We start from the raw sequence: 15,406 nt of genomic DNA on the forward strand, positions 1-15,406 counted from the left end.
AGCAGAGACATAGGCTCTGCTGGTGGGAGAGGCGATCTTCCCCCCGGTCGTTGTGCTGACGAATCAGTGCAATAACCTGGGTAAAGTTACTCTGAATCTCGGAAGTTACAGCGTCTTGAGGAGTAGGACCGTCCAGTCCCTCCAACAAGAGCAGCTCCCAGGACCCTCCTCCTTCAGAAGAAGGACCAGCAACAGATCCCTGACGGTTGCCTCCAATCACTTGCGCGTACGTCCTGGTTGGTCCTAAGACCAACCTGGCACGTGCGGCGTCGTGACGGGATCGTGAGCGGCGCATCTCTCACGATCACTCCTATATACCTAGCTCTTCCTGGCGTATGCCGAGGAAGTTGAAGGTATCGGAGAGACAGAACTGACGCTACCGCCCCCTACTCCCCCTGACGGTCGCCTCCAATCACTTGCGCGTACGTCCTGGTTGGGTCCTAAGACCATACGTGGCACGTGCGGCGTCGTGACGGGATCGTGAGCGGCGCACCTCTCACGATCACTCCTAGCTACCTCGCTCTTCCCGGTGTTAGCCCGAGGAAGTTGAAGGTAGTGGAGAGACAGACCTGACGCTCCCCCCCCGCTCGCTGGCAGGACCAGCGTACGTGGGGGGCTGCAGCCGATCACCCAACCCGCGGTGGGGATCGATCTGCAGGCCTGGCCGTGCCGCTCACCTGTGGCGAGCGGCTCGACTGAGCACGTCGACCCCGGTCCCGTGCGTCAGACGAGCTGCTGCTGGTCACCGTATCCCCCGCCCGGTCCCTGTGGGAGCGGCGGTCAGGTGACCTGCAGAGCTCGCTTTCGCCGTGAGACCGGTGAGCGTCCTCGCGGCACGTCAAACCGCTGGTACAGACCGAGGCTGGTACCGTCGGTCGAGGGGACCTGGGGGACCTCTTCCCAGACCTCAACCCGTGGCCGTCAGAGACCGTCACGTCCACCCGAGGGTACCGGCTGGTCGCTGCGAGAGCGGCCGCTGGCCTGGCGAGAGTCACCTGAGCGGCTCTCGACAGTCTTCTGCTCCGTGCCTCGTCATGACGCTGAGCGAACTCAGGCGTCTTAACTTTGGCTGCACGGTCACCCGAAGGAGATCGACACTCGAAACTTCTCGCGGACAGAAACCGAGTCGGTACCTGGCTTAGCAGCAGAGCTGCCAAGACCAGGCGAGGGTGTACCAGCGGTAGCCAGCACACCCTTGTCCCCGTCTTCTTCTTCTTCTCAGAAGGGGAGGGACGGGCCCCGTTCCCGGAAGGAACAGGAGGACCAGCAGAAGAACCCCCCCGTCACACCGGAATGTGACGAGCCCTTCGAAGTTCCCGAAGGAGTCCTCTTAGGGGGAATAACAAAACCCGGTTACCAGCTGGTCGCTGCGAGAGCGGCCGCTGGCCTGGCGAGAGTCACCTGAGCGGTTTCTCGCCAGCCTTCTGCTCCGTGCCGTGGTCTTGGCGCCGAGCGAACTCTGGCGCCGAAACTTTGGCTGCACGGTCTCCCGAGGAGAGCGTACACTCGGGATCTCCCCGCGAACGAGAGACCGAGCCGGAACCTGGCGTAGCGGCATCGCCGCTAGCACCAGGCGAGGAAGTACCAGAGCTAACCGATACTCTCTGGTCCCCGTCTATCTCTTCCTTACGGAAGGGGAGACGGGCCTTGCTCCCGAAGGAGCAGGAGGACCAGCAGAAGGACCCCCCCCCCCGTCCCACCGAGGTGGGACGGCCAGCCCCTTAGAAGTTCCCGAAGGAGACTTCTTAGGGGGGGGAGGCAGCCTTCTTCTTCTTCGGCTTATGGGCCTTAGAAGTCGAAGGGGAAGAGGCAGCAACAGACGAAGATGACACCTTCCTCTTCTTCGTCAGCTCACGCAGGACAGTCGTCAGGTCCTCCATCCAGGCCGGAGTCGGGCCTATTGCCGAAGCAACACGGCCCGACTGCACCTGTCCGGAAGGACCTGGGACTGGGGAAGACACACCATGGGCAGGACCAGCATGGACAGGCGCAGGAACCAGGAGCGACAGGAACAGCAACCAGCTCAGGACGCAGGAACAGCGGCAGCGGTAAACACAGAAGGGACAGCCAAGCCAGTAGCGGGAACCACATCAGCGACAGGTACGGCAGGCCCAGCCATCGCCTCGTAGAATCATCGGCAGCCAGCGTGGTACTGGCGGCCGGTCCAGGGGCGAGCTGCTGGAACAGCGGAAGTCTGGGGCAGGCAACACGAAGAAACACAGGCGGCGGCGGCATACCCCTCCTCGGTACGGGCGGCGACCGGCCCTAGAAGCGGCAGACGGCGTCCACCGACACAGCATGGGGATGATGTAGACCAGCGGGGGGAAGCAGCATAAGCGGCCGTGAAGGTTGTAGTGGAGACCACTCCAAGGTCACCGCCCCAGACCTCGCTAGACTCTGCAGCAGATCGTGGATGCTAGGCACGCCCTGCAGCCGCAGTGGTCCATACCTGTCCAAGGTCGTCTCCCACGGCTGTAGCACCTGCGGTAGCACAGACAGATTAGTAAGAGGGTTCCCTCACGCACGGGGGGGGAGACATGCCCCCACCCGAACGGAAGGAAGACCCCAAAAACAAAATACGAGGAAGCTGAGCGGGAGGGGGGGGCAGGAAAGAAGACGAAGAATCGGATACCAAGGGAGTCGCGGGAGAGCTTTCCGACGACTTCCTGGCAGACCTTCGCTTCCCCTACCCCCGCACAGCAGTGAAAGTATATGAAAATGAAACAGAATACTGCACTTGCGATTCACTTCATAGAACTTAAAGAGGGAAAAATCAATTCCCGGTAAGAGCGGAAACTTGATCCATAATAATATGATGCTATCATAAATATATATGAAAATGAACAATACTGCAACTTGCTATTTTCACTTTCACAGCAATAAATCGTAAGGATTAATTCCCGGATAAGAGCGGAAATTGATCCAAAATTAAATTTGATGCAATTAATAAATGAAAATGAAAAGAAAACTGCATTGCGAATCACTTTCATTGCATTCTATTCATACACAATAAGAGGCTCTTGCCGAGCGCAATCAAGCTCTCGGCAACGAACGCACAGAGCAAAAATATAATGAAAAAGAGTACTTACATCTTTCATTACACACTTTCGCCCCAAAATACATGACTCGGCGCGAGTGCGCCCGCCCTCGGCACCGAGACATAATTCAAGGGTTCCAATTCATGAAAGAGCGAATCGCCGTCTCTACGGCGATAGCTCCATGTTGATTCATAATTAAGTAATGAAAATGAAAACAGTGTACTTACAGTTTCATTTTCAAGTCAAAAACCAAACCATTAGTAGAAAAACACAATATAAACAAAGCATACGACGATGAAGCGGGCAGAGAGCGATGACGACACGTCCTTCACACCCGCGGCCGAAAGCAAAAGTGATTCTTCACCTCTCGGGCGGCGCGGGCGCGCGCACGATCGGACAAGCAGTTTTAACTACCGTTCTCTTCCCTTGTTCGAAGCTTACGACCGTCCCAGCTGCCGCTAGTTACCTTCCTATTGTTAAAGGACCGAGGGTTTGTATTACGTACTCGGAACAAATATAATGAAAAAAAGTACTTACATTTTTCAATTACACCCTTCCGCCCAAATACATGACTCGGCGCGAGCGCGCCCGCCCTCGGCACGAGACATAATTCAAGGGTTCATAATTAAGTAATGAAAATGAAAACAGTGTACTTACAGTTTCATTTTCAAGTCAAACAAACCATTAGTAGAAAAACACAATATAAACAAAGCATACGACGATTGAAGCGGGCAGAGAGCGATGACGAACACGTCCTTCACACCGCAGGCCGAAAGCAAAGTGATTTGTTTACCTCCCAGTCGCGCGCGCGCGACTGTCGGACAAGCAGTTAAACTACCGTTCTCCCCTTGTTCGAAGCTTACGACCGTTCCAGCTGCCGCTAGCTACTTCCTATTGTTAAAGGACCGATGGTTTGTATTACGTATCGGAACAATTAAAAGTTCGTGCCGAGCGCAATCACTCTCGGTTAACGAACGCACAGGGCAAAATATAATGAAAAAAAGTACTTACATTTTTTCAATTCACCCTTTCACGCCCAAATACAAATGACTCGGCTTGCGAGCGCGCCCGCCCTCGGCACGACATAATTCAAGGGTTCATAATCAAGTAATGAAAATGAAAACAGTGTACTTACAGTTTCATTTTCAGTCAAGTCAAACATTAGAAAACACAATATAAACAAAGCATACGACGATGAAGCGGGCAGAGAGCGATGACGAACACGTCCTTCACACCCGCGGCCGAAAGCAAAAGTGATTTGTTTACCTCCCAGTCGCGCGGCGCGCGACTGTCGGACAAGCAGTTAACTACCGTTCTCCCCTTGTTCGAAGCTTACGACCGTTCCAGCTGGCCGCTAGCTACTTCCTATTGTTTAAAGGACCGATGGTTTGTATTACGTATCGGAACAAATAAGGTGTTAGGAGTAAATTTTTTATAGGGCATTTGTGAGGCAATACAACTAAAATGTTGTACAAGATTAAAACATACGAGGGAGATTAAAGGCATTTCATTATAAAGCTGGACAAAAGATTAAGACTTACTTTTCTCCAGTCTTTCTACTCTTTGTGTGCGTGGGGGAAATTCTCCAGGAGTGCTCGCGTTTCTCTGTGTTGTCCATAATGCTGTGGTACACTGTCTAAGGAGGGGGGGAGCTGAAATAAATAAAAAAAAAGACCATGAATGAGATATTATTGCCAATGTGAACACAAAACTGAAACAGTTTTCCAACAAATCTATCATTTATGATACTCAAATCTACAGTATTGCCACTTTCAAAAACATCCCCAAAATCCCTTTGAAGAGGTCCACCTTTCATCGTTTCAAGTATCCATCGGGTCCTGGCACTTTTTGTTAGAACTGGTCCTTATTGTATCTGATATGTGCTTAACACCTGCAATTTTGGTTCTCAGAGGCTCTAACTAATCTCATCCCATTGAACTTTATCTGCTAACATTTCATTGTGGTTATTTTATATATCAATTCATTAACCTTTTTTTAATACTTTTATAAGTGACAGTCCCCTTCTAGCATGGATCAGCTGTTTGTAACTGCTTGGACCTGTAAATTGATTACTGAAGCTTGGTATTGTGCTGCTGTTAGAATAGAATATACAATTTAGGCCAAAGGCCAAGCACTGGGACCTATGAGGTCATTCAGCTCTGAAAGGAAAAATGAAAGATAGAAAAGGTTTGAAAGGTTGTTTTTTGTAACAGGAGGAAAACCTCACAGTTGCACTATGAAACAAATGTTAGAAGAGGGTGGAAAGTAAGAAGGAAGACAGGGAACATGAACACAGGTACAGTAAAAGGAAAGAAAGGGGGTACAGCTAGGGGCCAAAGGGACACTGCAAAGATCCTTAAGTAATACCTACAGTGCACTGCATGAGGTGTACTGACGGTACTAAACCCCCTGCAGGGATTGTGCTGCTGTTCTTATTGGAGTCCCTGGGTTTGTGGCATCCTCCTCTCTCAGCTTGGGTTGCAGCTTAACTTATAATAATAATAAAAACAATACCTAATATTATTAGTCCTTTACCAATAAAAATATGCAGGCTTGCATAATATTCAAGGTCAATTTTCCTTCTTTGAAGATATTTGTGACTTATAAGCACTGAATGCTTTTGTCTTTTTGGCTTTAACAATGGATGCAAGATGGGCAACCTAGGTTAAAAACAAGTAAGGAACAGCAAGGGTCACTGGGCTTGGTCAGCTAAGGAGTGGACACTGCAAGGAACTCGCTATCCTTTAGTTATTAATTAGCCAATGAATTCTCCACAAGGCCCTTGGGTAATGTGGTATTAGGATTAATGGCAATGATTTGGTCTAATTATAGTAGGGGAGACTCAATGGCCCTCTTAGTCCTCATGGCAGGTAAGGACCTGGCATCCTATGTTGGATTACGTTAAAATTCATAACTTATTTTAATTTTATGACTTTTATTTGCTATAACTAAAGTGACAACCTGGCATCTTAGGTTAGGTTAAGATGCTTCCCTGTCCATATTTTTCTGCTTTAAAAATATTTTGATTGTTGTTACTGTTGAGAAGCAGGAACTATCTATTTTTTGACTAAATATGTAGGCTTAATGCATACATTTTCTACTTTCTGACCCATATACTCCACCCAAACAACCCAGTGGAACCAGTGTTCCACTGGGGTTTGCCAAAACTATTTACTTAGAAAGAAATGGTTCACACCAACAAAAATTTGTAGCAATGCAAATTAGCCCTAACCAGTAAGTAAAATATGTGATTCATATTTTGCTATGAATTAAGGTAATCCTACATAAAAAATCCATGGGACATCGTGTTTAGTACCAGTTCCTTGGTGATTTGGCATTTTACCCTATTTACCTAGTAACAGAACTCAGGGGGTGAATGTAAAAAACATGAATAAAATGACAATTTGTCTAAAATTGCAATTTTTCCTAACTATACAAACCTGAGGTCCTTTTTACAATAGGAAGATACTAGCGGCAGCTGGATAGGTCGTAAGCTTTCGAACAAGGGGTTCGGTAGTTAACTGCTTGTCCGACAGGCGCGCGCGCGCGACTGGGAGGTAAACAAATCACTTTTGCTTTGGGTTTGGCCCAAGCAAAAACAAAACTGCAGAGTGAGGGGTGGCATGAGGTGGGGCTATGTGTAAAAGGACCTCAGGTTTGTATAGTTGGAGGAAAAATGCAATTTTAGACAAATTGTCATTTGTTCCGACACGGCATACAAACCTTCGGTCCTTTTACAATAGGAAGACTCACTTCTTGGTGGGTGGAATCTGAGTCTTTTGTGACAGACTGGTGTTCGCCCTACCTTGGAAGCTTCCCTGGTCGTAAGAGCGAGGGAGGGATCCAAGCCTCTGTCCGATTGATCGGGGTGTGCACCGCAGGATCAATGGTCAGACCTCTGGACCGAGTACTAAGAGAGGGGCATGCGCATCTCTTCGTACCAGCAATGTAAGAACTTGTTCCTGTACAGGAGCAAATATAAATCATGGGTTTGACTCTTGTAGGCATCCACTTCCCCCCCTTTGCAGAAGGAAGTGGTGGATATTCTGCTCCTATCCTAGTGAAAGGGATAGGATGGGGCTCTGTCATATAGCTCACTGCATCTCGTCCTCATCCAGAGTAGTGACGACCATGGGCCCTCTGCCCACAGGTAGAGGGAAGGAAAAGATGGGGAAGAGAGAGCCAGTCACTCACTCACTCACACATCCATCCACACAGTCACACCAGGACTCGATGCTGTTCAGCCTGCGAGGGTCTGGGTTAGCTACACAACTTGTTAGCAGCCAGCCCCACGGGTCCCAAGGAAAAGGTATCCAAGACCTGTGGGCAATATCCCGAAGGTAGAAGGACGTAAAGGTCGTCTGGTTAGACCAGACGCCTGCCTTCAGGACCTGCGCCACGGAGAAGTTCTTGCGAAACGCCAACGAGGGGCCAATACTTCTGACTTCGTGAGCTCTCGGACGGACGTACGGATGTCGTCACTACCATCAGCCTCATACGCCTCCTGATGACCTCACGCAGCCAGAATGAAAGAGTGTTCTTGGATACTTCTTCTTGGTGACCCCGGTGCTAACGAAGAGGCGTCGACACTCAGGCCTGAGGTGACGAGTTCTCTTCAGATAGCGCCGTAGCGCCCTCACAGGACAAAGCAGCATCTCATCCGCATCATTATCGGTGAAGTCCAATAGGGAGGGAATCGTGAATGACTCGAACCTGTCATCAGGGACTGACGGTTTCTGAGTCTTCGCAACGAAGTTCGGGACGAAATCGAGCGTCACGGATCCCCATCCCCTGAGTGTCGTACATCATAGGAAAAAGACCATGAAGTTCCCCTACTCTCTTCGCCGATGCCAGGGCCAGCAAAGAAGAAGAGGGTCTTGAGGGTCAGATCCCTGTCTGACGACTCTCGGAGTGGCTCGAACTGTGTTCGAGTCAGACTCCTAAGGACGAGAGTCACGTCCCACGCAGGGGGCCTGAGTTCCCTGGGTGGGCAAGACCTCTCGAAGCTCCTCATCAGCAAGGAGATCTCGAACGAGTTCAGATGTCCAACCCCCTCAGTTTCAGGACGAGCGCCAAGGCGGCTCTGTATCCTTTCACTGTGGGGACTGATAGGAGCTTCTCTCGGCGAAGAAAAAACGAGGAAATCCGCTACCTGCTGAAGATGGCTCTGAGAGGAGGATAGACCCCGTCTACGACACCACCACAGAAGACGGCCCACTTCCCCTGGTACACAGCTGCAGAGGACTGACGGACGTTTCCAGCCATCTCTGTGCTGCGCTACGAGAAAAGCCTCTCGTTCGCAAGAGATGGTGGATAACAGCCAGCCGTGAAGACGTAGGGACTGGACTGCTCGTTGGTACGCTCGACGTGTGGCTGGGCGAGAAGGCTGTGCCAAGGGGGAATCTCTCTCGGTTTCTCCTGCGAGAAGAGCCAGCAGGTCCGGATACCAAATGGCCTGTGGCCATTTGGGAGCCACCAGGATCATCCTGAGATTCGGTAGACCAGCGCTCGACTGATCACCTTGCGAATCAGGCTGAACGGGGGAAAGGCATAGACGAAGAGGTTGTCCCACGGGTGTTGAAGAGCGTCCTCTGCAGCTGCCCATGGGTCCGGCACGGCCGAGAAGAACACTGGAGCTTCCTGTTGTGCCGGGTGGCGAACAGATCCACGACTGGTCGCCCCCACAAGGTCGAAGAGCCTTTCCGCCACGTCCTGGTGTAGAGGACCATTCGGTCCCTATCACCTGATCCCGACGGCTGAGCGTGTCTGCTACTACATTCCTCTTCCCTGGAATGTAGCGTGCCGACAGCTCTATTGTGTGCCTGAGCCCACTCGTGCACCTGCCGTGTCAACTGGTACAAACGGGAGAGGACACTAGGCCCCCTGTTTGTTGACGTAAGCCACCACTGTGGTGTTGTCGCACATCAACACCACTGATGTCCCATCAAGCGGTCCTGACACTCTTGGAGAGCGAGGAACGCTGCCTTGAGTTCCAGTACATTGATGTGAAGGTGCTTGTCGTGCTCGTCCCACACTCCTGAAGTCAGCAACTCCTCCAGGTGTGCGCCCCATCCCTCGGTCGATGCGTCTGAGAACAGCTGCATGTCCGGGGGGGGAGTGCGCAGAGGCACCCCTCTTAAGAGGTTTCCTGTCGTCGAGCCACCAGGCTAGGTCCTGCCTCACCTCCTGTGTCAGACACTGGAAAGCTTGGGGGATCCGTCGCCTGTGACCAACTCTCCTTTAGTCTCCATTGAAGAGACCGCAGGTGAAGACGCCCGTGAGGGACTAACTTCTCGAGTGACGACAGGTGTCCGATCACGACTTGCCATCGCTGAGCTACCTGTTCCTGCCGAGACAGGAACTGGTTGGCTGCCTCTCTGAATCTGCTGATCCGCGAGTCCGCGGGGAAGACTCGCCCCTGCTACCGTGTCGATCAGCATACCCAGGTACTTCATCCCTCTGCTTGGGCTCGAGATCGGACTTCTCGAAGTTCACAACGATCCCCCAGATCGCGACAGAACTCGAGCAGCCGATCCCTGTCCTGTAGCAACTGCGAGCGGGAGCTCGCCAGGACTAACCACAATGTCGAGATACCTCATCAGACGTATCCCGTGCGAATGGGCCCAAGCAGACACCAGAGTGAACACTCGCGTGAACACCTGTGGGGCGGTTGAGAGACCGAAGCACAGTGCCCTGAACTGGTAACACCGTCCCGTCGAGGATGAAGCGGAGGTACTTTCTGGAGGACTGATGAATGGTATTTGGAAATACGCATCCTCAGTCCACTGAAAGCATGAAATCGTTCTCCCTGATGGAGTCGAGCACTGAGCGTGCCGTCTCCATCGTGAACCAGGGTCTGGCGAACAAACCGGTTCAGGGGAGAGTCGAGATCTATCACCGGGCGCCAGCCTCCCGTAGACTTTTCCACCAGGAAGAGTCGGACTGTAAAAGCCCGGTGACTGATCCGTGACGATCTCTACAGCTCTCTTGCTCAGCATGGTCTTGATCTCCTGTCTGAGTGCTACGTCCTTCGGTGACCCGGGGACGTACGACTGCTGTTGGACCGGGTTGGAGGTGAGGGGTGGCCGAGATTCGAAGGGTCAATAGATATCCCTCCCGAAGGAACATCTACAATCCAGGGTCGGTCGGCGCCGTAGCGCTGCCAAGTTGCCCAATGGCTGGCCAGGCACCCCCCCACTTCGGCAGCAGGTGAGGGGGAAACGCCGTTCCCCTAGCGTTTCCCCCCTTTCTTCGACTTCTTCCAGAGCCTCACGGGATGAGGAGGGCTGGGAGGAGGGCTGGTTACGGCCCGCCTTGCCAGAAGTTGAAGAAGACAGAGTCATTCCTCGGGGCTTCGACGCAGCAACCGTCTTAGCAGCCGAGGAAGCGCTAGCCGAGCTCTTAGACTTGGCCGCAGTCCGAGGCTGCCCAGAAGCCTTCGAGACTGCTGGTGAACCAGACGGTCACTGTCTTCAGTGCGCCGTCCTGTCCACCGCAGCGTCCACCATCTCTCCTCCTGGGAAGAGAGACGTGGAACTCCGTTAGAGGTCCGTTTCGAAGCCCCAAAGCCGCCTCACGCCCGGCCGCCCTGGAAACCCGAGTAAGGACAGCGTCCCTTCGTCGGAGAACCAGTTGGCCCACAGGTTCACCGTCTGGTGGGCAAGGAAGGAGATGGCTCTTCCTCCAGAGGCAAATGGCAAAGTCCTCCTGAAGGCCGAGTCCTCTTCGGGAGAAATTCCCCGGAGTTGGTTCTGCGACCTTAGATACTGTGAGGGACCACAGATCTAGCCAGGAGACGGCCTGGAAAGCTGCCCATGGCGGTAGATTCCAGCCAGTGCCTCTTGCTGCGAGAACCACAGGTTCTCGGACAGGAGCTGTGCAGAGACACACCCGGAGTCAGCCTAGCTAAACTCCGGTTCACCGTGGGCGGCATCTGGGTCTTCAGATGGCACGTAAAAACCGCCGCTGTCGTAGCAGAGGAGGTGGAAGCAGCTTGCTCGACCTGCCAGACTTGAGCGAACCGTCTTGTCCGGAGACAAGCGATTCAACCTAGGTCCAGCACTGAGTCCGCAAGCTCGGAACGCGGCAAACAAAACCCACCGTCGGTCTGGGTTCCCTCTTCGGGCCCAGAACGACTCGAGCCGGGACGTGGGCTCGGATGGTGGGAGCGGCGATCCTTCCCCGAGGTCGTTTGTGCTGACGAATCAGCGCAATAACCTCGGCAAAGTTCCTCTGGATCTCGGGTGTGATAGCATCCTGTGGAGTCGGACCGTCCAGTCCCTCGAACAGGAGTACCTCCCGAGACCCTCCTCCCTCAAGGAGAGGAGCAGCGACAGCCCCCTCTGGGTCTCCTCCAACCACCTGTGCGTACGACCTGGCTGGTCCGAGAACCGAGCCTGGTACGTACGACGACGTGGCGGGATCCTGAGGGGGCGCACCCCTCACGATCACTCCTCAATACCTCGCCCCTCCCGGTGTAACCCGAGGAGGTTGAAGGTATGGGAGAGGCAGACCTGACGCTCTCTCTCGCTCACTGGCAGAACCAGCGGCTTGGAGGACTGCAGGCGATCGCCAACCCGCTGGTGGCGATCGAGCTGCAGACCTAGTCGAGCCGTCTCGCTGTGGAGAACGGCTGGACCGAGAACAGCTGGCCCGGTCTCGTGTGTCAGAGGAGCTGGTGCTGGTCGCCGTACCCGATCGCTCTCTGTGAGAGCGACGGTCAGGCGACCGGCGAGCTCCACTGTCACGGTTGAGACCGGTGCATATCCTCACGGTGCGTCAGTTCGCTGGTACCAGCCGTGGCCTGGTGCCGGCGAACGGGGGGGATCCTCTCCCAGCCTCAGCCCGTGGCCGGTTCGTGGACCGTCACGTCCGCCCGGGTAGCCAGCCGCTCGCCGTGAGAGCGAGAGCTGGTCTGGTGAGAGTCGCGTGAGCGGCTGTCACCGTCTTCCGCTCCGTGCCGTGAAACTGACGCTGGAGCGGACTCAAGAGGTCTGGTTCCTGGCTGCACGGTCGCTGGTAGGCGACCGTACACTCGGTACCTCTCGCGAACGAGCGGCCGAGACGGATCCTGCGCCGCCGTGGCCGAACCACTAACAGCAGGTGAGGAAGTGCCGGTGTTAGCCGGCACCCCTCTGGCCCCCGTAGTCTTCTTCCTTGCGGGAGAAGAGACGGTCCTGCTCCCGAAGGAGCAGGGCGACCAGCGGAAGAACCCCCCGTCTCACCAGAGCGAGACGGGCCCTTAGAAGCTCCCGAAGGAGACTTCTTAGGGGGGGGGGGAGGACGACCTTCTTCTTCTAGGCGGGGGAGCTTAGAAGAAGAAGAAGAGGCGGCAGACGACGACGACGACGAAGAAGACGATGAAGACGACGACGACACCTTCCTCCTCTTCTTCTTCTTCTTCGTCAACCTCCTCAGGACCGACGTCAGATCTGTCATCCAGGACGGAGCCGGGGCTGCTGTTGCCGAAGCAACAGGGCCCGACGTACTGTCGGAACAGACAGCATCGGAGCAGCGGCGCCAGGAACAGGGACAACATCAGCAGGTGCGAGCATCACAGGAACGGCAGTCGAGACGGCAGGAGCAGGAACAGGAACACAGCGGTGGTCACGGCAGGTACGGCAGGCTGTGGTGGACGGTACAGGATTGGACTAACCAGCGGCCACAGACATCATCGGCACCGGTGGGAGGTCCAGGGGCGAGGCTCCTTCGGTACAATGAAGGTCCATGGTCGTGGTCAAAACACGGCAAACCCAGGTGGCGGCAATCACACTCCCCGAGTTACGGCGACTGGCCCCTGCACCGATGTTGTGGGTGTCACAGAGACCGCGTGCTGGGTGTACACACAGGTGAGGAGGTGACGCGTAGCCAGGTGTTGTCAGGGTCGTGGTGGTGGTTGTGACCGTAGCGTGCGTAACCGCCACGGAGCCAGCGAGATGATAGAGCAGCTGGACACTCGGCACGCCCTGCAGTCCCAACGACGCACACACCTGTCCGAGGTCATCCTTCACGGCAACCGCACCTGAGGAGGCAAAAGTCGGGTGATTAGGAGGATCCTCTACCCGCTCGCGCGAAGACGAGCGGATAGAGGACCCACAGTAACAACTCTACGTCGGGGTATCTAGCGCCCTCCTCCACACTCGACACATCGGGGAGAGGAGAAGGACCTAGACACCGCCCCCGAAGGGGAAGGCGCGAGACGTGGAAGTTGAGCGGGCGGCAGGAAAGAAGACGAACCTAGACACCGCCCACCCGAAGGGGGACGGCGAGAGAAGTGGGAAAGTGACCTGCGGGCGGGCAAAGGAAAAAGACGAAAGTGTCCGTCACCGGAGGCGCGGGGAGTAGCTTTCCGACGACTCCTTTGCAGCCTTCGCTTCTTCCTGCCCTCATACAATGTCCAGGCTGCGGCCTCCGACAGTTCATACAAACATCACACGGGCTCGGCCCGGGTGCATTCGCGCCGGCACCGAGGCACACAAAACATGAGGGTCTATCTCGGGGAAAGATCTGAATTTCCCACATTTGCGCCCTTCGGTACCCGGGCAAAGTCTCCTTGGGGTAGCGAGGCGCGGAGATTCCATCATTAATGAATTCAGCGTAATTAATATGAAAGAGAGAATACTGTACTTACAATCTTTCATACACAATTACAAACAAACAAGAAAGCAAACGACGAGCAGCGGGCAGAGAGCGAACCCACACGTCCAATCCACTGTGAGGCCGAAAGCAAAAGTGATTTTGTTTACCTCCCGTCGCGCGAACGCGCGCCTGTCGGACAAGCAGTTAACTACCGAACCCCTTGTTCGAAAGCTTACGACCTAATCCAGCTGCCGCTAGTATCTTCCTATTGTAAAAGGACCGAAGGTTTGTATGCCGTGTCGGAACAAAGACGGTAGATGTCATAGTCATAAAAAGAACATGGGTTAACACGAATGAATTCATAAATAAAAGGTTGTAATGGCCTACTCAGGTCGGCCATAGGAGCAGCCATAGGCTAGGGGGAAACACCGCAGTGGATCCATCGTCATTGCGTGGATCAGCCTTATTCACTCTATATTTAATTGGTGAAACAAGAATACAATTACATCTTTAAGCATACCATTCCAAAGATTGAAGTTTCGTCAACATAATGTGATACCTATATGAAAGCGCCACACCAACTAAAATAGGCATGTGAGGTCTTCGTAAAAAATGTTTTCAAGGCAGTTTTTAAATCCAATATGGTGTCTCACCAACAACAACTCGCGACTGATGACCATCTCCGGTGTCAGGATGCGTTACAAGTACTTTTTCGGAGGGTGGCCAGCCGTGACCGTCGGTGAGTTGGGCAGTCCATGCGGTTGTTTATCCTATTCACCAGAACACGCTCCAAAACTAACGGTCAAACAAATGGTAAGGTTATTAGTAGGCTAGTTTTACTAGGTAGTAGTACCTACTAGGTAGTATTTACTACCTACCTCTGTAATCATATAGACTACCTACTATATGTAGCTAATAAACAAAGTTGGTCTAATTTGCTCGTAATATTATTATAAATAAGTTACTAGCTACCTGTAGGTAACTAAAGTTAATTTACATTCCGTAAGCGGTCACGCCCGATAGGTAGCCAAGTTTCTACCTAAAAACCATCAGTCACTCGCTAATTAAAACTAATTACCTGTCTTGCAACATTTCGAAGCATATTTTACCAATTCGAGGATGTTCCACCTACGAGAGAACAAAAGGATCAACGAGGTCACTTTACAGAAATTACAACGTTACGAAATTCACTTTTCAAAGTAAATTACAAAATTACACAGAATGCCTCACGAGTAATAGATGTAGTAGTAGTACGTGTGGTTACCCTATGGAACGTCTCCCCTTTGGTGAAGTTAGACCAATGATACATCTTTACAAAATTAGGTTCCGTTGTTTCCATATCTTAAAACATTGAAATAAATCTATTCAGACAGAAAGAATATAATGCGAAAATCTGTCCAGGCCGAGCATTTGTGTTCCACAGAGCTATTCATGTAAGACTTAAAGGAAAAAAATCGGGTAAACTGCAATCATGAGAAAACTTTAATCACCATACTGTGAATGAGGAGGTTATGTAACCTTAGTTTTGCGGTTGTTTACTGATGCACAAGCTGCTGACTTGTATAAAATTATGCACAGAAACCAACTACATTGTCTTTTCCATTTTATGGTAATAAGAGAAAGCTGATGTGACAAGTTAGAGTTATCTTAATTTCCATAATTTTAGATATTACAAGATAAAAAAATCTCTCCCAAACAAAAATAGAAAATGGGAAACTATAACAAAGTCGTTTTCTTTCATTTTTGTTGGAGGAGAAACTCCAAAAATAACCAAAGACCTTTTCATCTGC

General features: G+C 52.5%; 1 protein-coding gene across 1 annotated transcript in view; it reads right to left on the minus strand.

Annotated features, from left to right (window-relative positions):
- Positions 1-14,882, minus strand: part of LOC135196406 (single-stranded DNA-binding protein, mitochondrial-like) — a 45,062-nt gene extending 30,180 nt beyond the window's left edge. The window contains 1 exon segment of the mRNA XM_064223210.1: positions 14,695-14,882. Within this exon segment, the coding sequence (XP_064079280.1) occupies positions 14,695-14,718 (24 nt within the window). The 5' untranslated portion in view covers positions 14,719-14,882.
- Positions 14,883-15,406: the final 524 nt, after the last annotated feature.

This window comes from Macrobrachium nipponense, chromosome 17, assembly GCF_015104395.2.
Source record: "Macrobrachium nipponense isolate FS-2020 chromosome 17, ASM1510439v2, whole genome shotgun sequence".
NCBI lineage: Eukaryota > Metazoa > Arthropoda > Malacostraca > Decapoda > Palaemonidae > Macrobrachium > Macrobrachium nipponense.